We start from the raw sequence: 26,390 nt of genomic DNA on the forward strand, positions 1-26,390 counted from the left end.
CAGCCACTAGGTGACAGCACCCACCCGGGAAGTACTCCTAGGGACCTGGCCCTCTTCCCTGAGGAAGAGGAAAGCAAAGAAACCTCCTAGCAGAACAGGTTCCTGGGGCTCTTCCCACCCTGCGGCCTGGCCATGGTGGGATGGGCAGCCCCTGAGCGCTGGCAGCCTTTCACCTGCTGGGCCATAGGCCACAGTGGTCGAAAACTCCTAGCCAGGACACAAATGTAAGGCTATCTTGTAGGGGGAACGTGTACTCTGGCCAATACAAACTCCAAAGAACTCTCCAGTATGGACCAGGGAAGCATTTCCCACATAGCCCACAAGGCCCTAGTGAATATTATGTAAACAGCTCCAATGTCAAATAAATTTAACTGCAGGACTTCTCAGAGCTTTTAACAAGCGAATGTGCAATTCTTTATACAAGATGGGGGATAGAGAAAGCAGTATTTCTCAGCCTTTTAAGACCACAGAGACCTTTTTCATAAGTATCTCACAGGACTAGTTTTGAGAAGCATACTGTGGAGAGGCTTAAATTAGGGACAGGTTTCCTGAAGCCAGGAGAAGGATGTTAGGAATCGTGTTCTTGACTGCCTGAGATTATTAGAAAACCTTCCCTAAGGCCCAGGGTGGCTGCTGTACAAGCTGCAAGGCTGGGAAGGAATGGGAGCCTAGGGTACAGAGTCAGGACTGGCAGTTGGGTTTCCTGCCTGCTCCCTGGTACCTTTCTTGCTACGCTGCAGGATCTCATTTGCCTCTTTCAATGTCACGCCTGCTGGAGCCACCACCAGCTCGATCCTTGGTGTCATCACCTGTGGGGCCAGGAACATTTGCCTGCAGGTTGGCAGGTGAGAGAGAAGGAGCCAGGCCTCCCTCTGGTCCTGGTCACAGGCACCAGCCTGAGGCCCCAGGGCAAAGGGTCCTCCCTGCACCCCAGTCCCACTCTCCCTGCCCTGCAGGTACCTCACTGAGGAGGGTGGTGTGGTCCTTCTCAGCAAGGAAGTCGATGTCTCGAGAGGTGACGATGCCCACCAGCTTGCTGCCCATGGTGCCCGTCTCAGTGATGGGGATGCCGGAGAAGCCATGGCGAATCTTGGCCTCCAGCACGTCCCCCACAGTGTGCGAGGGGCTCAGCACCACGGGGTCTGTGATGAAGCCCTGCTCAAACTTCTGCGGGCAGAGACAGGGGAAAGAAAAGGCTGGGAGAAAGCCAGGGATGGTGTCCAACCTGGCCACAGGGGACAGAGGGTGGCCTGGCTGTGCCACAGAGAAGCCAGGATGCTCGATGGAGTGAGGGCCAGTGGGAAAGTAAGGGCTCAGCCCTGTGACCCCCACTGAGAGGAAAGGCAGGCAGGACCCCATAGCAATCAGCCAGGGAATGTGGCAGCCTGCAGGGCTGGCAAGGGAGGCCAGGAGGGTGTCTCAGGTGGGGGCAGCAGGTGGCATCTTTCTGGGGGTGGGCCTAGTACTTGCCTTGACCTTCCGCACCTCATTGGCCTGGAACTCTGGGGTGCAGTTGTGGTGAATGAAACCAATGCCTCCCATCAGCTGGTGTAGAAGGGAAGTGTGGTCAGAGCTGGGGCCGACCCTCCTCGCCCCTGTCTCTCAGCACGGCCCACCCTGCTCAGTTCCCTCTGCCCTGAAGTCCCCACCCGGGCATGGGACTCACAGCCATTGCGATGGCCATGTCGGCCTCTGTCACAGTGTCCATGGGGGAGGAGATCAGTGGCGTCTTCAGCGTGACCTTCCGAGTGAGGGCTGAAGTCAGGTCCTGAGGATGGAGGCACAGTCCACGTGAAGAGTTTAGCATCCAGTGGACAAACATTCACCAAGCTCCTACATGTATCTGGCACCAGGACGGGCCTGGGGATACGGCAGTGAACAAGGAGGATGAGGTCCCTGCTAGTCTAACGGAGCTTACGTTCTACTTGGAAAGAAAGATGACAGACACGAGACACAGGGACAAGATTATTACAGTTAGGACAAAGGCTATGAAGAAAAACAACAAGGCCAGTGACCGCCAGGAAAGTAGGTGGTCAGGGAGAGCCTGTTTCCTGCGAGGTGAGAGGCGGGAGCCAGTGAAGGAACAGTGTGCGGAACTGTCATGCAGGCTGGGGGAGCTGTGTGTGTGAGCCCGCCTCTGACGCCTGTTCCTCCTGGGGACATTTAGGAAAGAAAGAGCAGGCGAGTGGAGTGGAGGGAAAGGAGGGAGCAGGAGGCAGGCAGGGTAGCTGTGAAGCCATGGAGAGGGGCTCAGGTTCTGTTCTGAGGGAAGAAGCCACTGGAGGGTCTCAGGCAAAGGAGAGACACTATCTGATTATGTTTCCAAGAGGTCATGCAGGCTTTGATGTGGAGAATGGATTCTAGGTCCCCCTGTGGCGGGGCAGGCAGGGCAAGGAGTCTCCTGGCCATCCAGGAAAGTAGGTGACTAAGGGTGTGGCACTCAAGAGTGGTTGGAATTGCAAATATACATTTAGTCGTCATCTACCCATGAACGGTAATGGAAGGCAGGTCACAGACCCCTCTGAGATTCATGTCAATAGTCGTGGATCCTAGTCCCCCACACACTCAGACGCTGAATTAGGTGTATAATTTTTGAGATTCACAGGCCCCTTAAGTCCATCACTGACCCTGGTTCAGAACCCTGGCCCTGTCATTTAGAAAACACCACCTTCTCCTCCCTCAGCATCCATAGGAGAAGAGATCCAAACTTCCTGACAGAGGCTACAGGACAGACAGACCGCACAGGCCAGGCAGAGTCTCCTCCATCCCTTTCTTCCTAGCACTCAGCCCATGGTCTGGCACAAAGTCAGGGTGCTCAGTAAACTCTGTTAACTGAACAGCTGAACCAAGAAGGCATCCTGGTTGCTGTCATAAAGGAAATATCCAGAATAGTGAAAATTTCCCTCTAAAAATCTGCCTGGGTCAGCTCTGTCAGCTGATCCAGAGTTCCCCCAACACATGAGTGATCTAGGCACACTCGGCCCTCTGGCCTCTCGTGAGAATGAGACCAGAATAAATACTGATAATAACAGCAACAGAAAAGAAACAGGCTCTTCAAAATGTGCATGAACTAATTATAGAACCATCCAACTTTTTCTTGAAATGACCTATGCCATCATCACTACCTCCCCTTGGCTTCTATAGGTTTATCATACATTAATTGTTCATTGAGTCAGCTCACTGCAGAGCCCCTAATGAGAAGTAAGGCAGTGTTTCCTTGTATTTGTCCAAAATCTGCCTCCCTCACACCCTCTCACCAGTTCTGCTACACTGTGGATCCATGAACAAGTCTGCCCACTGCATTCAAAGTCTCTGTACTTTTACTGGCTTCTATTATGTCCTTGGTCAGCATTTCAGACAAAATTCAATCCTTATGGTCTATACAATAAGGCAGCTACACCCAAGCCCCCACTTAGGGCCTTTTCTGTATCAGGACCCCACTGAGGACACCCCAACTCCCCACAGCTGCCACTGCCCATCAAGCATAACACTGCACCGTGCAGTGTCTCTAGCAACAGCAAAGGCTATGTCCCCCACATTCCAAATGAAAGTCTCCCCACACCCTGCCCTTGGGCAAGAAGTCAGCTTCATCCACCACATGCACACCCCTTGCCCCCTTGTGAAAGGAAGAGGTACTCACCACCTCATCAGCTATGAAGTCGATGAATCCTGGGAGAATCAGGAAGTCGCTGGGGAGATAGAAAAGGGAATGTTACTGGTGGGAAGGAGAGGCCCTTGGTCTGCCCCGCCAGGAGAGGCAGCACGGGGGTGGGGAAAGGTCAGAGGAGCAGGGGCTGGAACCCTCCGATCCCTGCTACCCCATAAGGGTGGAACCTACCCCATACCCCTCACTAGTGCAGACTCCAGCCCAGAGATCTAGAGTCAGAGACAGTGAAGGTCTGTGGACCTGGGCCACCAGCAAGGCAGCTGGCCCAAAATATTCATTGCCTTCAGGGCTCAAAGTTTGTCTAGTGCCATACACATCAAATACAGTGCTTGCCGTTGAAAACTTCTCAATCTTGATAGGGAGAGACAAGTAAACACAGGGAAGGAACCTGAGAACAATTCATGTAGTGCAACATGGCATGAACATGACCCAGCACAGGACAAGCTGCACACCCCAGTTCCTGGGCTGCTGAGTCACACAAGGTTCAGAACAGCATGGAGAGACCCCAGGGGGCTAAGCACAGGGTGTGTTCTGACAGAGCAGGCACTGGGGACTGGGTAGCCAACAGATATGGCTGGAATGGGAAAGGGGAGGGAGGCCCTGCAGTTGGGACCAGGACATGGGGGTAAAGTATGGCAGTTGCCAACACTCAGGTGGGCCATGGTCATGGCACACCCCAGAAGGGGAGGCCTGCATGGGTGCGTCTAGGTGCAGTGCCACATCCCAGGGGCCTCAACAAGCTCAAGCTGTCTGAAATCACAGCAGGTCTTGACAGACACACCCAAAAACAAATAGCCCACACTTCAGGAACACTCTGAACTGGGCTAAGCAAAGCAGCAGGCAACCCTACTGCAGGAAGGAAAAGCCACAGGGTGGATGGGAATGGGGTCATTAATCTGCTCCAAGGCCTAGAGGAACTCCTAGGAGTTTCCCTAGAAGGCTCCAGTGAAAAATATACAAAGATATACTCTCTCCCATCACCAAAACCACAAAGAAACAAAGAATTTCAGCTGTTCCCACCCCTTGGCAGTCCTCCTTCTGTATAGCAAGGAGGCCTTTGTGGCTCACTTAGAGGCCAGAGAAGAAATGCTGGTGTCTGGAACTCTTGGCATTTTCTAGGTATCATATACCACCCTCATCTATGGGCAGGCAAGAGGAGACGCTCCTCAAGAGTGATGGGGTACCCTGGCATGTAGGGAAACTGCCTGCCAAGCAGGAGTGCTCACAAGCCAGGGTAGGGATGGCAGGAGGCAAGCCAGGGATGCTCTCGGTTCGCCAGCATCCCCTCTTTGCCCAGTCCTGATGCTCCTTCCTGGCAGGGACACTGTCCTGCAGCCAGGAGGCAGGGCTAGTGCCAGGCCTTGCTGCAGCCGGCAAGACAACTGGCCTGGGGCCCACAAGAAAAGGCAAACTAAGCCAGAGGCAGACGGGTAGGTCTTCATGCTCCTCCAAAATCCCATATGGGGTGAGCTTGGGGGTGGCAGTCACAGAATACTGTGCAGGGAGTGGGGGTACCAGTGCCAACCCGTGGGCAGGCAGGGTCACAAGTGGAAGGAGGGCTGGACTGGACAGTGGAAAAAAGGAGCTATCCCAACCACCCAGCTGGGCCTCTCCTGGGGGCAACACTCCAGCAGCTGGCGGAGCAGGCTCCACAGCCCCCTCTGCCCTCGGGGTGGGGCTAGGAGAGGGCGTCTTGGCCCAAGGGCTGAGGAAAGTCTCCCCACAATGCCCACACCTCGAGTACCCACACGCCCCCAAGGCCCCCATCCCCCACCCCATGCCCATAAGAGGAGAAAGGGGCAGGCCGAACCTAGACCTGGCCAGAAACAGGTCAGGGCACTGAGGGCCACGATGTCGCTGTGCCACGTCCCTCTGTTCTCAGCGCAGGCCTCCCTCCTTCCGGGGCCATCCCTCCCCTAGTCACTCTGCTGGGCCGGGGAACGCTGGGGGGAGCCGCGTGCTCCCGGGGCCGGGCCGGGAGATCGCGGGCGGGGTGCGCGCACCGAGCGGGGCCTCGACCCCCGCGCTTACTTGTAGGTGAGGCCGTCGGCGTTGGCGAAGAGCTGTTGCGCGGTGAGCCCATCCTCGGGCACGTAGCCGGTGCCGCCGCTGATCAGGTAGTCCGCCATGCTGCTGGGAGACCCCGCGACCCGACATAAACACCCGCGCGGGCAGCCCCGCTGCTGCTGCCACTGCTGCTGTCGCCGCCGCTGCTGCTGACGCCGCGCCGCGGCCACGCTGCCGCCGCGGGCCGGGCGGGCCGGGGGCGGGGGCTGCGGCAGCGGCGGGGCGGGCCAGGGCGCCGCCCTCCCCTCCCGCCCCGCCCCCGGCACCGCCGCGTCCGCCCCGCGCCGCACAAAGGGCCCCGCGAGTCTGGCCCTGCGGCCGCCGCCGCGGCGCACGCACTAGGCGGCCTGCGGTGGCACAGCTACCCTGCCGGCCCAGGTAGGCTGGGAGCTGGGGGGCTGTTATCCAGAGGGGGAGGGGACTGAGCCAGGCCGGGACACGCCCCCTCGGCCGCTCCTCTTGGCAGCGTCCCAGGACCCCCCTCAGCGCGGGCCCCCCCCCCGTTCGCCCCCAGCCTGGCTCGCCCCAGGCCCCTGGGCCCCTGCCAGCTTCAGTCTCTCTTGCTCTACTTCCCAACCCCAGGGGTACCTCTAACGTGGTTCATTCTTTCTGCAGTACTAATCCCTCCCTGGATCCTATCAAGGCCCAGACTCCTGAGAAACTGGTCTGGGCTCCCCAACACACAGGCATTTGAGTTTGGACCCCTACGGCCATCAGGACATCATTCCTAGGGGGTTGGCATTCTTAACAGTGACACTCCTTGACCTTTGGGGGCCCTCGAGCCCTCTGCAGTCTACAAAGCATTTTTCATAATGGATCACATTTACTCTACAATCTATTAATTGCCAATTACTAGGTATCCCCCCTTGACAGATGCAAAACCTACAGTTCAGGAAGAGGGGAGGGTTACTGCTTCTGACTCCCGGCCCAATGCTTCAGTCTGACCACCCTGTCCCCAGCTCAGAAAATGGTGTGCATGCCAGGGGTTTTAACCCCAAAGAGGAAAGTTTGTTTCTATTTGGGAGGGGGTGGTCTGGTGGTTAGATGAGGGGAGGAGCATGGGCCTGGCAGAGACAAGTGAGGATGCATAGAAATGAGGACAGAGGCTAGGGAACTTTTGAAAAATCCCCAAAGCAGAAGTTTGGTGGCCCTGAGTGCCCAGCAAGACCTAGATTTCTACATGGGGCAGTAAAACTAGGCAGCAAACTGATTCACATGGGGCAGGGTGGAAGGTAGGAGGCAGACCTTTCCCTCTCACATGCCAGAACTGCCAGTGTTCCCCCTTGACCAAAAGCTAGAGAGTGAGTCCCCCACCCAAACTCCACAGCCTCCTCCCTGTGTCCTCTGGTACCACAGCTTACTTCTTGGTGAGGTGAGAGAACAGGCAGGGCAGGGACACAGTCCTCTCCTTGGCATGGTGGCTGTTTGTGGCCCTGGGAGGTTGGGTTTGTTTACCTCTCAGCAGTGTGGTGACAGCCAGGCCCAGGGGAGGCTTGGCCTCCAAGCCACAGGGCTCCCTGGGATCCCAGCCTCCCCTCTCCCCCCCTCCACGATGCCCCCGGGACCCTGCCAGGAAAACACAGACTGTTCCATCTGTGTGCAGAGGGGAGGCTTCCCACAGAGCTCAGGCCATAAGGCTGGAGTGGCAGAGAGTGTTAAAGACTCACAGATGTCCTCTTTGCCCTTAGTATGCAGGACAGGGACATCACATCCCTCCCCACCAATGGAGCCCAAAGGAGTGTTCTTGATGGGGGCCACTGGCATTGGAAGGGAGGGGGGTCTGGAGCCGGCTTGCCAGGATGCCTGGGAAGAACCTCTAAACCTTCAGCATTCATAGACCCACCCAGGGAGCCAAGGCCATAGGGGGAAAGGCAGGGAGTATCCTGAGGTGCACCAGCACTAGGACCTTTCACTGGCCGCCTGGAGCACAGTAGTGAGGCCTTGGCCATTCACGGCTGCCCAGGGCACCTTTCTTGCCAGAGAAAGACAGGGCCATTCTGCCAATTGCAGGCACAGAGCAGAGGCTGCTCCAGTGGTCTCTCTGGATCTCTAAGGGACCTGCTCTGGATCACTACCCCCTACAGCATGGGTCAGGTATGCCTAGGTTACTATTCAGGGTTCTGCCAGGGCTGGAGCTCAGGCACACAGCTAGGTTCTGCCATCTCAGGTGACCTTAATGTAACATATGCCCCAGCCTAGAACTCTGGGACCAAGGCGAGGCGGCTTCCCGGCAGAGTATGAGAAAGGCCACCTTCCTAGAGATTACAGACTCCACAACCCCACTCCCCTTCTCCTGCTCCCCCACCCCTCCTGCTTTGACCTGTGTCAGCGCTCCTCATCACTCTAAGCTGCTGGGCTCAGCCCTGAGTTAGGCTGTCCTTTTCCAGAGACTCTGTTAATCCACCTCCCCCCCCCCTACTTGCCTCCTCCCTCTTCCTGATCTTCCCCAGCTGCTTCCTCCCTGGGGAGGAGACACCAAGGCAACCAGGGGGCCTCTTCAGCCTGAGGCAGGGCTGTCGGTCCCCTGAGACTCCCCACCTAGCAGCTGTGAGGGTGGGAGGGCCGTTCTAAGCCCCTTCCTCAGGGCAGTAGGGCGATAAGGCCCAGGGCCAGGCAGGGAGCTAGGGGTCTCTATCTGGCCTGGGGCTGTTTCAAGGAACAAGATTTCAAAACACTTTGAGGGAGAAAGAAGTAACAACAACATTAGCATTGTTGAGCTGAGGCAGGGTCATGGCTTGCCCAAGTTCAAGCTAGAGAGTGGTAACACTGGTCTCAAACCCAGCACTTCCCATGGAACCCTGCCCTCTTCCCACAGCTCCAGGTTGGCGAAAGCAGATAGAAGTCTAGCCAGCAGGTTTTGAATCTCATACCACCTGGCTGCAGCTCAGGCCAGGTGGTTTACACAGGCTCTTCTGAGCCTAAGTAGGGTGTGGGGGTAGGGATGGCTCTTGCTGCAGAAGTACAATCTGGACAAGGGATATGCTTGCAAGGCCCTGGCCTGAGCTCTGAAGTGATCGATACCTTTGCAATAACTGCTCTAACCAAGGCACTGCCTCCATCCAGCCTGCAAGTGCCCCAGCCTGCTCCCTCACCCCCAGGGCCCCTCCCTATCCCCCTGGGCCCTGAGCCCCAGGAACTGGACTTCTAGGATAGGAGGAAAGATGGGGTTGCCTAAACCTGTGTCAATTCTAGAGAGGACAGGAGGGGCCAGGCTTCACCTGGCAGCCTGGCTGCCCGACAGCCCTTAAGCCGTTAAAAGTTCTTACATAAGAGACCAGCCCCTGGGCAGAGCTGCCTGGCTAATTCCCTCAGACCACCCCCCCCCCCAAACCCAGCTGCCAGGTCACCTCCCCAAGCTGCTGAGCACCAGCAGATGGGGCAGAGAAAGAAGTCCAAATCCTCTGGACCGGAAGGACAGTGGGATTGCATTTCAAGCTGCGATGCAATCCAGAGATTAGCTGCTGTCTCCTTTTCAGCCAGTCCCTGTGGGGCCCAGCTCACTACCCCACTCTCCCTCCAGTGCCCCTCACTGCCATACAGACCCCAGCATGGGGGCCTGAGTCTTGGAGAGAGCTTGAGGTAAGCTGTCACAGCAGCCTCATCTGACCTCAGTGCATGGTGAGGAGGGGACAGTGTCCTCACCTAGCCCTGTGGAGGCCACCCTTCTGGACATCTACACCTGCCAGTAAGACTACCGAAGATAGTTCTAGGAGGAAACAGCTAAGGAGGAGTAAGCAAAGTCGGCCAGGGACTCCAACAAGCACTGTTTGAACCCCAGGAGTTGGAGCCACTTGGACTGGGTGCCGTCGGGTGTGTAATCGAGGTCCGATCCAGGGCTAAGATTTTAGGGAATGTTTTAACGAACTGTTCCCTCTCCCCTGCTCTCCTGTGCAACGCAGCACCGAATCCTTTGCACGGTGCCCGCCTGGATCCCCCAACCTAAGCCCGGAGCGTGGCGTTTCAGGAAGTTAGATGTTGAGGCGGTAAGAGGGGAAGGGTTTGTGGGGCCTGCCCCTCCCCTCCCCCGCAGCGCCGCAGGTTCCCGGAGCCGCTGCGCCCTCCTAGGCCGCCCGCCCCGGATGCGCCCCGCGCGCTCTGCCCTGGGCGTCACCTCTCGGGCTCGTAGCCGGCCTGCAGCAGGCGGGCGATGTACCGCTGCGCCGCCGTCTCGTGTCCCGAGTGTTGCCGGACTCCGGGCTCCACAACAGCGGCTGCTCCGCCTTCCAGCAGCGGCGGCGAGAGCGGCCCCGACCCCGGTGGCAGAGCGAGCGGCCCCTCCATGCGGAGGCCGCGGCTCAGGGCGGGCGGGAGCCTCTCCGCCTGGAGGCTCCCGGCCCCGGCTGGGCAGTGAGCGCAGCCCGGTCGGGTCGCGGGCAGGGGGCGGGGCCGCGGGGCGGGGCGTGTTGCGGGGGCGGGGCGGCCGGGTGGGGATCCGGGAGTCGGCCCGGCTCCGCCCCTGGCTCCGCGTTCTTCCCGCCCCGCTGCGCGGCCGCCCGGGCTGGGCGAGTCTCTCCCATCCCTGCCTCTTCCCCGCCCAAGGCTACAGCATCCTTAAGGAAAAGGACCGACCTAGTCTTGCCTCGTGGCGGGGACACCGTGCCTTGTTATGGGAGTTCCCCAAAGCAAGGGAGTGGGGCAGAGCGCACGATCAACTCGATCTCGTCCATCTACTGCCTAGAACGCGCACCTTCTCCTATTGCATCTTTCTTATCATTGTCAACAATGATTGAGCAACTAGCAAAGACGGCAAGGAAAAGTAAGAGTCCGCGCCCTCGGGTAATTTATTTGAGGAGACAGAGTGAATAGAAAATAAACAGCTGATAATTCTCATACCATGTACAGGCGGTCCTTAGACAAAGTTCGACTTAAGATTTTTTACTTTGGCCGGGCGTGGTGGCTCACGCCTGTAATCCTAGCTCTCTGGGAGGCCGAGGCAGGCGGATTGCTGGAGGTCAGGAGTTCGAAACCAGCCTGAGCAAGAGCGAGACCCCGTGTCTACTATAAATAGAAAGAAATTAATTGGCCAACTAATATATATACAAAAAATTAGCCGGGCATGGTGGTGAATGCCTGTAGTCCCAGCTACTTGGGAGGCTGAGGCAGGAGGATTGCTTGAGCCAGGAGTTTGAGGTTGCTGTGAGCTAGGCTGATGCCATGGCACTTACTCTAGCCTGGGCAACAAAGCGAGACTCTGTCTCAAAAAAAAAAAAAAGATTTTTTACTTTATGAGGGGTTTATCCAGCTGTAGCCCCATTGTAAGTTGAGGAGCATCTGAACTTTAAAACAATATCTGGCAATCTGAGGGAACAAATGGTAAATACTAAGTGATTTATGGATGCTAAGACGCATTCCAAGGAGGCACAGTTATGGGTCAGACTTTTCAGCAACTATTTCCCAAAAGAAATTGAGTTCGTGCAATGGTAAGATCTTGGACTTTATCCTTTGTGGTAGTTTCCTATACATGTACACACCCACTCCCCAGAATCAGAATTAGAACATAGTTTCTCTGACTCCCAGCTACAGGTGGAATCTTGTCACAGTGAAAGCCATTATAGACAAAATTTTGTATAACAAGATCGTTACCATGTCTCTGCAGATCTCCCAAAGAGACAAAGATGGACTGATCTAAATTATACACAATTGATAAAGTCATTTTTCTGGTCCCAGTTCATAAAGTGATCATTCCATACACAAAAAGAGCCATCACACAGGTTTATGATTCTTGACAGAAGAGGTAGTACAAAGAGACTTCAAAAAGTTCATTAAAGGCCAGGCACAGTGGCTGCTGACTGTAATTCTAGCACTCTGGGAGGCCAAGGCCAGAGGATTGCTTGAGACCAGGAGTTCGAGACCAGCTTGAGCAACAGTGAGACCCCTGTCTCTATAAAAAATAGAAAAATTAGCTGGGCATGGTGGTGCACACCTTTAGTCCCAGCTGCTCAGGAGCCTGAGGCAAGAGGATCACTTGAGCCCAGGAGTTTGAGGTTTCAGTGAGCTATGATGGCACCACTGCACTGCAGCCCAGACAACAAAATGAGACCTTGTCTCAAAAAAAGAAAAAAAAAAGATAAAAAGATAAACTTTATTTCTCATCATCAGCTCTATCAAATGCAAGACATTTTTGTAAATGATAATACCAGCCATTTAGTCCATCCCTAAAGAACTGAGGATCCTGGGAATTTACCCATGATAATGCAGTGAGAAAAATGGGTTCCTTTTACAGATTTTTTTTAAAATTAGGGAACAAAAGAAGTCCAAGGAGCCAAATCAGGACTGTAAGGTGGATGCCTAATGATTTCCCATGGAAATGTCCACAAAATTACCTTCATTTGATGAGAGAGGTGAGCAGGAGCATTGCCGTGGTGGATAAGGACTCTTTGGTTAAGATTTCCTGGGCATTTTTCTACTAAAGCTTTGGCTAACTTTCTCAAAACACTCTGATAATAAGCAGATGTCATTGTTCTTTGGTCCTCCTCAACAAGCAAAATGTCATGAGTATCACAAAAAACTGTTGCCATGATCTTTATTCTTGAACATTCTACTTTTCCTTCAACTGGACCACTTCCACCTCTTGGTAGCCAGCACTTTGGGTGTTGTCTTCAGGATCATACTGGTGAAGCCATATTTCATGTCCTGTTACACTTCTTCAAAGAAGTGCTTCAGGATCTATTGTTTAAAATCTACATTGAAAGCTGTGCTCTTGTCTGCAGCTGATCTGGGTGCAACGGTTCTGGCACCCACAGAGTGGAAAGTTTGCTCAACTTTAATTTTTCACTCAGAGTTGTGTAAGCTGAATCAATTGAGATATCTACAGTGTTGGCTATTGTTTCTGCTGTTAATCATCAGTCCTCTTCAATTAGGGTACAAACATAGTTAATGTTTTCCTTGCAAATTGATATGGATGGTCTGCTGCTGCAGGCTTCATCTTCAACATCATCTTGTCCCTTCTTAAAATGAGTTACCCATTTGTGAACTGCAGATTTCTTTGGAGCATTGTCCCCATAAACTTTTTCTAAAGCATGAGTGATTTCACCGTTCTTCCACTCAAGATTCACCATACATTTAATGTTTGTTCTTGCTTTCAATATTGGCAGAATTCATGTTGCTCTGGTGGCTCTTTTCAAACTGATGTCTTATCCTTCTTAGTGCCTCAGACTAAATTCAGACATGTTATAACAAGTTAGTAGTTTATTTTGGTGCAAAATATTTTTGAAATCCATGCATGGTTTTTTCATAATATGCATTTTGCATCAACTTTAACAACCCAAATACCCCTCATATATCAAGGCAGACTAGGGCTCGGTCCTGCAGTTAGGTGGGCCTAGGTCCAAATAGGGGCTTCTTACTATATAATCGTCCAAGTCATAAGCTCTGTCTGAGGCCCAATTTCTCATCTTTCAAATGGAGTTAATAAGGCTGCCTTGTGATTAGTGAGATAACACATGTAAGGTAATAGTGGGCTCTTAATAAACACAAGAAATGATTATTGTAAACTAAACTAAATAAGCTGTAAGCTGTAGCTAAGTTCTGTACTTCTGACCCACAGTTAAATACAATATATAATTACTATTATAGATTCATTCAACAAATGTTTATTGGGCACCTCTCATGTGCCAACTAGATGCTGGGAGTACAATGGTGAACAAGATGGTCCATTGTGTTTACTGTCATGGGCCCAGTGGGACAGAGAGACAACAGGCAATCAGAATACAACGTGAGAAGGGCTCCGACCGGGAAGGACACTTTTCCACACAGCGCAGATGCCTGGGCAATGCACAGACAGGGCCAGGTGCTCTGAGAAAGAAATGAGTCAGGACTACTTTAAAGGCCCCTGAAAGCAGGCAGAATACAGTAAATAAATGAACATACACACATAATGACATAATGAGAGGGCTCGAGTAGTGACTGAGATGTGGCACTCACTATAGAGTGGCTCTGTCTTATCTCCAGAGTTTGTTGGCTACAAATGAGATTTGCTAGCAAACTATTCATTAAAACAAACATATTACAAAGAAATAACCTGAGGGCCTCCACATTTCATATAAAAGGATTTTATCTACAGATATGTCTAGACCAGTGGTTCTCTATGGAACATTTGGCAATGTCTGCAGACATTTTTTATTGTCAAGACTACGGGGAGAAATCGTGTATTAGTAGCATCTAGTATGTAGAAGCCAGGGCTGCTGCTGCACATCATACAATGCACAGGACAGCCCTTCAATTATCTAGCCCGAAATGTCAATAATGCTAAGACTGAGAAATCCTGGTCTAGAGGAATTATTGGAAGAAACTAGAACTCAAGCAAAACTACTTCATCTTCCTAAAGGCATCTGAACAATGGACTGTTTCAATCTTTTGTATATGAAAGAACTATGTATCCTCACTGGGCCTCAGTTTCCTCATCTGAGAAATGAGACTATTGGCTTAGATGATGTAGAAAATCCTTTTCAGCTTGAAAAAAGTATCTGAATCAAATATACTTATAGGATCATAGCTTACTGAAGCCTTAAACTCCTGGGCTCAAGTGATCCTCCTGCCTCAGCCTTCTGAGTAGTTGGGACTATAAACATGTGCCACCATGCCTGGCTATTTTTTTTTATTTTTTGCAGAGTCTCACTGTTGCTCAGGCTGGTCTCGAACTCCTGATCTCAAGCAATCCTCCTGCCTTGGCCTCCCAAAGTGCTAGGATTACAGGCATGAGCCACCACACCCAGCCTACTTGCACTTTTAATGCTTGAAAAGAGTGTATTGATTTGTTCAACAGATAATTAGGGAGCACAGGACATGTATGACAGTGCACTAGGCAGGTGAGGACACTCAACAGCATCTAGCCAGGGAAATGAAACATTAATAGCAATAAACATAAATAACAATACAAAGTAGCAGTTCTCAACCGAGGGCAATTTTGCCCCCAGGATTTACTTGGCCATGTCTGGAGACATTTTTGGTTGTCACAACTGGAGGGGTGCTTCTGGCATCTAATGATGCTGTGGAACCTCCTAAAATGCACAGGGAAACCCCCACAACAAAGAATTACCCAGCTCAAAATGGCCATAGTGCTGAGGATGAGAAATCCTGATGTAAGAATTACATGCTCACTGGGTAGTGCCAACTATGAATGTAATAGAGGTTGGAAGAAGAGACACAAAACTATCAGCCAGAGTATTCATGGATGGTTCCATAGAGAAGAAAAGATTAGACTGAGTCTTGGAAGAAGTGTTAGCATCTAGGAAGGGAGGGGGCTTGGAGGAAGGGAATGTGGGCAAGGTGCTGAGGTGGAGCGACTCGGAGGCTTCTGGTAGCAGTGAGCAGGCCTCCCTGGGTGAAGTGTCGCCTTCACACCACAGCCTATGGGTTGGGTCAGGCAGGTAATGTTATCTCCGTGTGACAGATGAGGAAATCAAAGTGCAGGAAGCTTGAGAGAAGGTCCTGTGATTGTCCTAGAGCTGGGGCTAGAAGCCAGTCCACCTGTTGCCCAGGCCTTGACCTTCCCCCAGTGGAATCTACCTCACCTGAGCCTTGACCTCCACCTTGTGCTGATAGCAGCCAGCAGGAGCCAAACAGAGGCTTTCTTCTCTGTCCCACTCTGAAACATCACTGTCTCTTTATTTGAAAGGACACCCTATGGAAACACACACACACACACGTGCGCTTCTTAAATAAGAGATGGAGAGAGGCTGGTGGGAAATGGATCACAGCCTCAAGAGCACAGACACACAGGGAGCGTGGAACATCAGTTAGGAAGAGAAGCTGCTAACGCAATAGCAACACAACAGCTTCCGGCCGCAGTCGCCGTAAATGAAGAAATCAGGCATGTTCAGCATGGCCAGGGCAGCGCCATGGGGAGAAACATCCCCTGGCGGAGTGAAGGGAGACCTGGGAATGTCCCACTCAGACACTTGGAGGCACAGGCTGCTGCAAATCTGAGAAGCAGGGAGCAGTCAAGGTCCCTGGGGAATTATTACACAATCTCAGTTCCTGAAAGTCTCTTTGACTGCCTGGTGTCACTCCTCTCTACTCTGCATTTATGGACCCTGAGGTAAAACTGCCTGGAGTGTGGTCAGAAGAGGGAGAACAGGAGAATGAAGGGCAGAAGGAAAGAAAGAGGAACTGCAGGTGTTCTAGGCCAAAGAGGAATGGGATTTGGGGAAGGAGAGATGTGGATTGCCAGGGACTGCCCCCAGGCCCCACCCCACCCACTCCTGCTCAGCAGACAGAGATGAGAGGGCCACGCAGCAGGTGGGGCCCGAGCCTGGGTCTCTCTCCCACCCCTGGAAGCCACCCACATCCAAGGATGGGAGAGAGCAGGGTCCCACGCACTAGCCTGATGACTCTTCTCCCTCACCCTTCCTTGTCTGGGCCCTGGCCTGTAAGGCTTAAATACAGTAGCCCCTACCATCCATAGTTGCAGTTTCTGCAGTTTCGGTTACCTGCGACCAACCAAGGTCCATCCAAAAATATTAAATGGGCCGGGTGCTGTGGCTCACACCTGTAATCCTAGCTCTCTGGGAGACCGAGGCGGGCGGATTGCTCGAGGTCAGGAGTTTGAAACCAGCCTAAGCAAGAGCGAGACCCCGTCTCTACTATAAATAAAAAGAAATTAATTGGCCAACTAATATATATAGTAAAAATTAGCTGGGCATGGTGGCGCATGCCTGTAGTCCCAGCTACTCGGGAGGCTGAGGCAGAAGGATTGCTTGAGCCCAGGAGTTTGAGGTTGCTGTGAGCTAGGCTGACGCCACGGCACTCACTCTAGCCTGGGCAACAAAGTGAGACTCTGTCTCAAAACAAACAAACAAACAAAAATTAAATGGGAAATTCCATTAAAAAAATGTGTATATTTTAAATTGTGTGCCATTCTGAGTATCGGGATGAAATCTCAAGCCATCCTGTTCCATCCTGCTTGGGTCGTGGATTGTTCCTTTTTCCAGCATATCCACACTGTCTACAGGTTGCCCATTAGTCACTTAAGAGCCATCTGGGTCATTAGATCAAAAGAATATAGCATATATAGGGTTCGGTTTCAGGCATCCTCTGGGAGGCTTGGAACGTATCCCCCAAGGGTAAAGGGACCACGGTAGCCTGAAGGCGTCTCCTGCCCATACATGCTTCTGCAGCTCCTCTGAGGGAAGCTGGGCTCAGGCAGAGCTGGGGCAGCCGTGAGGGTCCCTGGTCCAGGAAATATCCAGTCCGAGAGCAGCAATTCCTTCCACCCATGCCCACAGCACCCTCTGCCCTGGATCCCCACTGAAACGCCCTGCCCTGGCCCCTAGGGGTGCAGGGGGCACCAACAGCCTGTCTCCGAGGCCAGAGTGCCCACCCTCCCCCCTTTTATTTTCAACCAGTTCCCAGTGCGGCCTCATAAGAAAAATGTAAGCAATGTGCAAGCTGCACTTTTCTCTGGCCTAGGAGGCCCTGACATTATCAGAGCCACAACAAACCCTGGCCTTCACCGCAACCCACTCCTGCCTCTTGCACAGGGCTCGAAAGCAGAGGGGCGTGGGGTGCTGGTGCTGCAGTGTGGGCCCAGGACACCGGGGTAGGCCCCAGCCTGGCCCCTGCATTGCCTGGCCTAGGAGTGGCTGCTGGGGGTATTTTTCAGCCCAAAGGGTGCCTGGAGGGCAGAGAGGGGAAGATGTTCTGGTCCTGGTTCAGGAAGGTAATTGAGCCCCAGGTTTAGAAAGAGCCCCACGCCCTCCCTGCCTGCCTAAGCCCCTACCTCCCCCTGCCTGCTGCCAGACTGAATCGCACAAGCAGATTGCTGTGTTTTAGAACAGGGCAGGGACAATGAGGGGGACTGGGGCTTCCTTCTGGGATGAAAGCCCATTGTTGGGGGAGGGAGAAGAAGGGTACAGTTCCAGCCACGGGATGGGTAGTCCCAGGCCCATGTCACTCCCCCAAGCCTCCCTCCACCCCAGACAATGCTCCTACTCACCTAATCAGCCCAAAGGTACATCTAGAAGTGAGACCTCCTACCCTGCTCCCAGGCCTTGAGACCCTAGTGGTTCCCACAGCTGACATGTCTCCCTCCTGCTGCACCTACTCACACCCTCGAGGGGACACCCAAGGGGAATTACTTGTGCTCCTGTCTCCACCCCTTGGTCCTCAGGGCAGGTGTCAGTGGATGCTCAGGGCTTCCTGCCTGGAGACCTGGGCCTCTTGGCTAGTCCATAGCACCACCTCTCCTCCCTCAGGTCGCCTGCAGCTCAGCCTAGAGCCACCTGGGGGTGAGAAGGGTGGGCCCGCCCCAGGCAAGGTGACATCTTGTTGGGATCATCAGAAGCACCCTTCACCCTTCAGCCCGGCACAGTGACTCAGGTCTGTAATCCTAGCACTCTGGGAGGCCGAGGCGGGTGGATCACTCAAGGTCAGGAGTTCGAAACCAGCCTGAGCAAGAGTGAGATCCCATCTCTACTATAAATAGAAAGAAATTAATTGGCCAACTAAAAATATACAGAAAAAATTAGCCGGGCATGGTGGCACATGCCTGTAGTCCCAGCTACTCAGGAGGCTGAGACAGGAGGATTGCTTGAGCCTAGGAGTTTGAGGTTGCTGTGAGCTAGGCTGATGCCACGGCACTCTAGCCCAGGAACAGAGTGAGATTCTATCTCAAAAAAATAAAAAATAAATAAGAAGCATCCTTCACTCTGCTGTCACCCTTCCATTGTATGTCTTACGTGGTCTTTACCCCCATCAGGGGTGTGGGACCCTGGCACAATCTCACCTCACCTCCCAGGCAGGCCTGAGAGGAGAATGAGACAGAGAGAGAGAGAGAGAGAGAGAGAGAGAGAGAGAGAGAGAGAGAGAGAGAGAGAGAGAATGAGCGAGAGAGAAGGCAGGAAGGAGGGAGGATGCCCTAGGGCTCACTCTCCCTTCATATGCTGAAGAAAGGAAAAAGGACTTCATATCTGCAGTCTCGAAGCTCTGTGAGATACTGCCCTATTTAGTTGCTAGCCAACAAAACCAAGAAAATTCTCCTAAGACTGAGAGCAGATGTAGGACGTGGTGGCCTGCAAGAGTGGGTTTCCATGGCCCTAGCATCCTAGCCGGCAGGGGAAGGGTCTGGAATGGACATCTGGGACCAGCCCACCCACGTGCGCCGGCGGCTGCCACTGTCTCCCTGAGTGCTGCACAGGAGCAGGGCCTGGCCCGCGTCCTGGCCTGGGCTGGGCGCTCGTGAGCACACCAGGCTTCTGGAGCAACTCTCTACAGGGGACCCGCTGTGCGAGCGTGTCCACTGCCCCCGCTCCGGCCCTGTCACACCTGGGCCTCAGCTCACCCACTTTTCTGAAGACTGTCATTAGGATAGAATATATGAAATGTGGGGCGAAATAACAAATGAAGTAAGTTACTTGAAAGTGCTTTGAAAAATGACAAGAACTACATAAACACAAGCCATGATTCTTAGAGTCTTCATGACCAAGGAGTGCTATAGAGGGCCTTACCAGATTTCGAGGGATCTGAGAGTTCGTCTAATTCAATTCTTTCATTTTGCAAGTAAGAAATGTGGGGGTCGGTGAAGTGAACTGGTTTTCCCAATGCCACACAGAGTGATTAAGCAAAATTCATCAGTTTAAAGTGTATAATTCAGTGGTTTTTAGCATGTTCACAAGGTTTACAACTATCACTACTGTCTAATTCTCATCACTCCAAAAAAGAAACCCCACACCCATTAAGAGTCACTCCCTACTCCCACCTCCCCCAAGCCCCTGGCAGCTACTAATCTACTTTCTGTCTCTATGCATCTGTTTGTTCTGGACTTTTCATATAAATCAAACGGTATGTGGCCTTTTATGTCTGGTTTTTAATGCATTTTAAATTCTTGATTTACATGCAGTAAAATTCACTCCTTTTACTATGCAGTTCTGAGTTCTGACAATGTATAGAGTCCTGTAATGGCCAACACAAATGAGATATAAAACAGTCTCCACTACCTGACACTGCCCCTTCATAGTCAACAGTCCTGCCACCCTCCCCCCACTCGACCCTAATCCTGGCAACCCCTAATATGTTTTCTGTTCCTATAATTTGGTCTTTTCCAGAGAGTCCTATAAGTGGAATCACACAACAAAGATTTTTGAGCCTTCTCCTGTCACTTAGTGTAAGGCACCTGCAGGTCACCCGAGTTGCTCTGTACCCGCAGGGCCTTCCTTTGCATTGCTGAGTAGGAGCTCATCATATGGCTGTGCCACAGGCTGTCCGACCACTCACAGCTGAAGGACGTGTGAGGGGTTTTCAGTTTGGGGCAGTTGGGAATAAAGCCACTGTAGTATAAACACTCACATACAGGTTTTGGTGTAAAATGAAGCTTTTGTTTCACCTGGTAAGTCAGCGTGGGACTGATGGGGCATAGGGTGAGCATATGTTTAATTTTATAAGAAACTGCCGGCTTATTTTCCAATGTAATCACCATTTTGCACCCACACTTCCAGTGGCTCTGCATCCTTCCCAGCATTTGGTAGGATCAGGGGTTTTTGTTTGTTTGTTTGTTTGTTACCATTCTGATAGGTGTGGTTTTAAAATTTGCTTAAAATCACATATTGCAAATGGCAGAGCTGATATTTAATGATACTTTATCTGTCTCCAGAATCTATTCTCTTTCTACTATACACGCCAATCCTCAATTAATTTACTCCACCTTAACTCGGAGCTCATTGCTAGGTAGCTTGTAAATACGCTCCACTAGTGGACAGCCTAGGTTATAGCGCAGTAAGAACAACAACAAAACCTAAGTCTCAGTGCTTAAAACAGCAAGGGTTTATTTCGCATGCATTCTGCATGTCCACTGTGGATCAGATGGACCCCCAAAACTCAGGCTGGTGGAACAGCCACTATCTGGAACATTACCACTAGCTGTGGCAGAGGGGGAGAGAGCTCTGAAGGTCTCACAAAGTCATCAAATGTTCCAGCCAGGCAGTGATATGTCACTTCCACTAACATCCCATTGGCCATACCTGCTGTAGTCCATGGCCACACCCAATCACGAGCGGTCAGAGAGTGCAATCCTATCAAGTGGCTAGAAGGCGGAAAGGGGGGAATTTGGTGCCTAGCTTTAATGTCTACTGTGTGCATTACAAATCACTGTTGGCTATTTAGGAGGCGCAGGGCAACACTAAGTGAAAAGGGGTTCTTATAAAAGATTGCATTATTCCAAAGATTAATTCTGTCCAGGATGTTTAACACCCTCCTCACAGTTGCCACAGAACACCATGGCTGGGTTCAGAGGCCCCACAACTGTACAGACGGGCCCTCCAGCTGCCCTTCTTCCTAGAGTCAGGAAGGACTCACACGCCTTGTAACGTGGTTCCCATTACATCTGGCAACAAATGGACTGAAAATTCAGCCCTTTCCGCCCCTTACTCAATTCTTTGGATTCATATTTTTATTTCAGCCACACCCGACTTGCACTTCTGGGAGTAGGTAGCAGCTACACCCTGAACTTCAGGGTCACGAAACCACAGGGCAGATCATGTGGGAGGAGGCAGCGAGCTGCGGGTAAAGGCACTTCTGCATGGTCCTTCCTGAGGCCTTGGACTAGGTCTCAGAGAGTCCCTCAGCCAAAGGTTTTGGGACTAGAACAGCCAGAATGACCAGGAGCTTGGCAGACAGAAGGCCTGGCTGAAACTCTCACTTCCTCCCATATCAGCTGTGTGACCGTGGATAGAATTTCTGAGTGATTTCTTCTGGAAAATGAGGATGCAAAGTAACCTCTGTTAACATGCTATGAGGGGGCCGGGCGCCTCATAGCTGTTAACATGCTATGAGGGTGGCCCACGCCTGTAATCCGAGCACTCTGAGAGACCGAGGCGGGTGGATCGTTTGAGCTCAGTAGTTTGAGACTAGCCTAAGCAAAAGTGAGACCTCTGTCTCTACTAGAAATAGAAAGAAATTAGCTGGACAATTAAAAATATATAGAAAAAAATTAGCAGGACATGGTGGCACATGCCTGTCCCAGCTACTCGGGAGGCTGAGGCAGGAGGACTGGTTGGGCCCAGGAGTTTGAGGTTGTTGTGAGCTAGGCTGATGCCACGGCACTCTAGCCTGGGCAACAGAGTGAGGCTCTGTCTAAAAAAATAAAAATTTTAAAAACATGCTATGAGAAATAGCAGTTTGTAAATGAAGCACCTGGCACATAGTAGTCGCTTAATGAACAGTGCTATTATTGCCCTGATACCTGTAGCTAAACAGAAGCCTTGTGCATTTTCATAAGACTCTGCAGAGAGTGAGCTCTGGGGACCTGGAACTTGATTTCCCTTGACCTTGGGCTATGTTCAGAGTAAAAGAATGAAGTATTATTGCTAATTCAGTATAACTTGTGATTTTTCTCCTATTTCATTATTGTTATTTTCATTACATGTGCATATCTAATTTGCATGGATGAAATATAAGCCCAGTATGAATATAGATGTAATAATCAAAGTCAAAATTTTGATTAAAAAGAAGAACTTTGGCCAGGTGTAGTGGCTCACGCCTATAATCCTAGGGTCCTGGGAGGCCGAGGCGAGAGGATTACTTGAGATCAGGAGTTTAAGACCAGCCTGAGCAAAAGCGAGACCCGGTCTCTACTAAAAATAGAAAAAATTAGCCAGGTGTGGTGATACATGCAGGAGGATCACTTGAGCCCAGGTGTTTGAGGGTGCAGTGAGCTATGCTAACACCACTGCACTATAAGCCTGGGAGACAGAGCAAGACTCTATCTCAAAAAATAAAATAAAATAAAAATAAAAAGAAGAACTCTAGAGAAACTTTTTGCTAAGATCTATTACCAAAGAACCTTAAGCAAATTCAAAATTAGCTTTCAATTTTTACAATGTACAGTTTTTACATTATGGTTCTGGCTTTAATTCCTGAGTTTTTAATTACTTTATGTATAATGGTACAGTGCCTAGTAAAAATAAATTAGATCTGTAAACATTCACTTAAACAAATTGGCTTGGCTGTACCCAAACGCATGTTGGGGCTGAGACAGGGCTGCCCCCTTCTGGGACTTTTCAGTACTGCAGCGACTCCTTATCCAGGCGGGCTCTCAGCTTTCACCCACCGGAAAGGGGCCCTGGGTGAGCCAGGGGCATCCCTTTCCCTCTTCACGCTGGGGGTGAGCAGGAGTCTCCATGGCATACAGACCAACAAAGGGAAGTGGTCCTGGTTTTTTGGAAGGTTTCTGGATTACTCCTTGAGGAAAGAGACCACATCTACTTCCCAACAATGCCTTACATCAGTACAGTGCTACACAGTTTAAAGAATAGTTATTATTTCACAGGCCATGAGAATCCTGTGAATTGAAACTGGACACAAATTATTGTCCTCATTGCATGTGGAAGAACTTTTAGGTTAAGAGACAGTGACTTGCTCGAGACCACACAGCCAGTACATGGAAAAGAAATTCTAGAACCCAGGCCTTCAAGATACCTGGGTTTGCATTCTTTCTGCCTAACCATAATAAAAATATTACCTTTGTCTTAATATGTGTTAGGTCAGTGATTCTCAACCCTGGCTGCCCAATTAAAATCTCCTGCAGTACTTAAAAAAGTTTACTCCTGCCTGGGCCCCTCCCCAACCAATTACATCAGGATCTGTAATTGGGTTCCGGACATCTGTATTTTTATTATCTTCCCTGGGTGTTTCTAACGTAACACATCAAGCACATTGTGTAGAGGCTATAGAAACACCTCCTCATTTAAGCCTCACGACAATCCCATCAGCTAAGTCTTATGATATATATCCACATGTTACAGGTGAGGAAACCAAGGCACAGAAAGGATAAATTGATTCTGGATAGTTCCTAATACCACAATCCCCAAACTGTTTGCTAAGGTGCTCCAGTCGCCACAGTGAATTCAAAGGGATCCCACATGATATTTGAAAAATTTCAGGGAAAAACAGCAATACTTGGCATAAGTGGGACACTACTCGAACTACTGTACTAATTTACCGTAGTTCACCATTTGTACAGTAGATGGTGCTACATTCCTGCCAATGATGCAATGCCTTTGCAAACCTGGATTTTTCAGCATGAAAATCAGTGTGGACAGGGTATGAGTGTGGTGGTATTCCATCTCATTCCAAAGTTGGACAAGTAGTACTATGCCCAATAGGCACAGCTATCCCATTAACAAGTAATTGCAGTAATTTTAGAATAAAATAAAAATGTATTTTTTTTCTTTAAATGTATGTTCATTATTTTTTTAATGGCTCAGTTGTTAGGGCATAAATACTTATTATGTTGTTTGGACCCAACTTAATTTACTTAAAAAGGTACATTTGGCCGGGCGCTGTGGCTCACGCCTGTAATCCTAGCTCTTGGGAGGCCGAGGCGGGCGGATTGCTCAAGGTCAGGAGTTCAAAACCAGCCTGAGCAAGAGCGAGACCCCGTCTCTACTATAAAATAGAAAGAAATTAATTGGCCAACTGATATATATATAAAAAAATTAGCCGGGCATGGTGGCGCATGCCTGTAGTCCCAGCTACTCGGGAGGCTGAGGCAGGAGGATTGCTTGAGCCCAGGAGTTTGAGGTTGCTGTGAGGTAGGCTGACGCCACGGCACTCACTCTAGCCTGGACAACAAAGTGAGACTCTGTCTCAAAAAAAAAAAAAAAAAAAAAAAAAAAAAGGTACATTTATGGCATTTTTTGGGAAAAAAAAAGCACCTTCCTAATGCCAATGTCACACAATAAAGGGGCAGAGGCAGGATTTAATTTTCATCAGTCTGACCCCTGAGCCCGAATGCTTATCCTTCCTCTGAACTGGGCTCAATCTGGGCTTTTATTCTGTGTTCTATTCTAGATGCCAAACTCTAAACATTGAGTTAGGGGTCAACCTGAAAATGGTAGAGCAGACATGAATTAAATATTACTGTTGAGACCACAAATTATTACAATGTCATATGGAAAGTTATATAATGTCCCCGATTCTCAGTTTCCTCATCTGTAGATGAGGATAGCAAAATCTACAGCACAGGGTTGTTGTGAAGATTAAACAAGATAAGTAACTGGTTTAGAAAATGTACTCAATAAGTGTTTGTTGTCTCCCTGTTTTCCTTCCTAACTTCCATGAGAAATCTGAAGACATAGGGACACACAAGTGTCCACAGAGGTGTGAAATACACACACACACACCACACAATCTGACCATCTGTCTATGCCCAATCTTAAACCTCCAACACATTATTTATACATACATACTCTCAGATACACATACAATCACAGCATCTTGGCTGGTTAGATCAGCACAAAATAAATGGACAGAACAATGAAGCCAATAAAATAAGCTTTCTCTTTTTTTAGAGATGAGGTCTCACTCTGTCGCCCAGGATGGAATGCAGTGGCACGATCGCAGCTCCCTGCAGCCTTGAACTCTTGGCTTCAAGCCATCCTCCTGCTTCAGCCTCCCAAAGTGCTGGGATTACAGATGTGAGCCATGCGCCCGGAAAAATGAGCTCTTGGACTGACTCTCCTTTCCCCGCATGTCCTCACTGAATAGCTACTGCTATTGAGAGATCCTCTGCCAGCCCCAGAGTACTGTGCACACTCAGTACGTCTACATCTGCCTCCGTCTCCAATTGCCCATCCTATCCCTGTACCTCATGCCACCAGACCAAAGGGATACTCAGGACCTGAAAATGTTCTCCATTCATCTCAGCACACGCACGCACACACACACGCCCTACCATTGGCTCTTAACAGCATCGGCCCCAAAACAGGTTACCACACTCTCCCAGGCATTATGTGCAGGAGAAAGGCCTCTACACCAGCCGAGGTGCTTGAGCTTTTACCTTTAGCTATTATTGCTTTGGGCTTTAAGACTTTTACAAAACAGACCTCTCTCTACAAGAGGTAAATCCCATGTCTCACCCAGCAGGTGGGTGAACTCCAGGTCAGCTATGCAGGAGGAAGTACAGGAAGCAACAGTGTCCCTGGCACAGTCATCCCATAAATATGTAGTGAGTGGCTACTCTGTGCTAGGCACAAGGGCACGGACATGAACAAGAGGCAATCACTGCCCTTCAGGATTATGGTCTAATGCAGGCCCCGGGCTAGGAAACGAGGCCCCTGCGGTACATGCTAACACGGGAAGGAAGTGTCAGTATCATGGCAGCACACAGGAGAGACACCGAACCCAGACCCAGAGGTCAGCAAAGACTTCCTGAAGGAAGTGACATCTAGATGAAACTTAGAGGATGAGGAGGAGTTAGGCCCACGAAAGACCATTCCAGGTAGAGAAGCAAGACAGAAGCGGAAGTCGCAGGGTGAGGACGCCTGGCGTATGGGACTCGGGTACACCTCACAACTGTGTGAAGGGCTGAAGCATGGTTAGGACCGCTTTTTTCAAGTCCAAAATTTAGCCAAAAATGTTCATTGAACAACTATTTACTGAGCTCCTCCATGTGTAAAGACCCTTTGCGTGGGTTGTGTAAGGACCCTTTGCCCACGTGGGTTGCATGGGCTGTGTGTAAGGACAGATGCAAACCACGACAGCATGACCTTGCCTCATCTGGACGTGCCTTCTTAAGACTCCAGTGATGCCAGGCTTGCGCTCTACCTTGATGGCAGGACTTGTTTGAGTCTTGGCCGTCATGTGCCCTAACCGTGGACATGCTTTGAATTCCAGCAGCCCTGATGAAAAAGTCTCACCCTTAGGTCAGACCTGTGATAAACCC

General features: G+C 50.8%; 1 protein-coding gene across 6 annotated transcripts in view; it reads right to left on the reverse strand.

Annotated features, from left to right (window-relative positions):
* The window catches only part of IMPDH1 (inosine monophosphate dehydrogenase 1), a 52,397-nt gene that overhangs the window by 5,582 nt on the left and 20,425 nt on the right, over positions 1-26,390 (reverse strand). For 3 of the 6 annotated variants that reach the window (XM_020289742.2, XM_012789132.3, XM_012789129.3), the window contains exons 1-7: positions 9,846-10,110; positions 5,699-5,800; positions 3,641-3,689; positions 1,667-1,768; positions 1,471-1,545; positions 961-1,167; positions 722-809 (exon numbers count right to left, since the gene is read on the reverse strand). In XM_020289742.2, the coding sequence (XP_020145331.1) occupies positions 722-809; positions 961-1,167; positions 1,471-1,545; positions 1,667-1,768; positions 3,641-3,689; positions 5,699-5,800; positions 9,846-10,015 (793 nt within the window). In that variant the 5' untranslated portion in view covers positions 10,016-10,110. Of the gene's footprint in view, positions 1-721; positions 810-960; positions 1,168-1,470; positions 1,546-1,666; positions 1,769-3,640; positions 3,690-5,698; positions 5,801-9,845; positions 10,111-26,390 lie in introns of those variants that run through there. The other 3 variants (XM_012789133.3, XM_012789130.3, XM_012789134.3) reach the window with 2 other exon arrangements.

Source organism: Microcebus murinus, chromosome 9 (assembly GCF_040939455.1).
Source record: "Microcebus murinus isolate Inina chromosome 9, M.murinus_Inina_mat1.0, whole genome shotgun sequence".
In the NCBI taxonomy this organism is placed as follows: Eukaryota; Metazoa; Chordata; class Mammalia; order Primates; family Cheirogaleidae; genus Microcebus; species Microcebus murinus.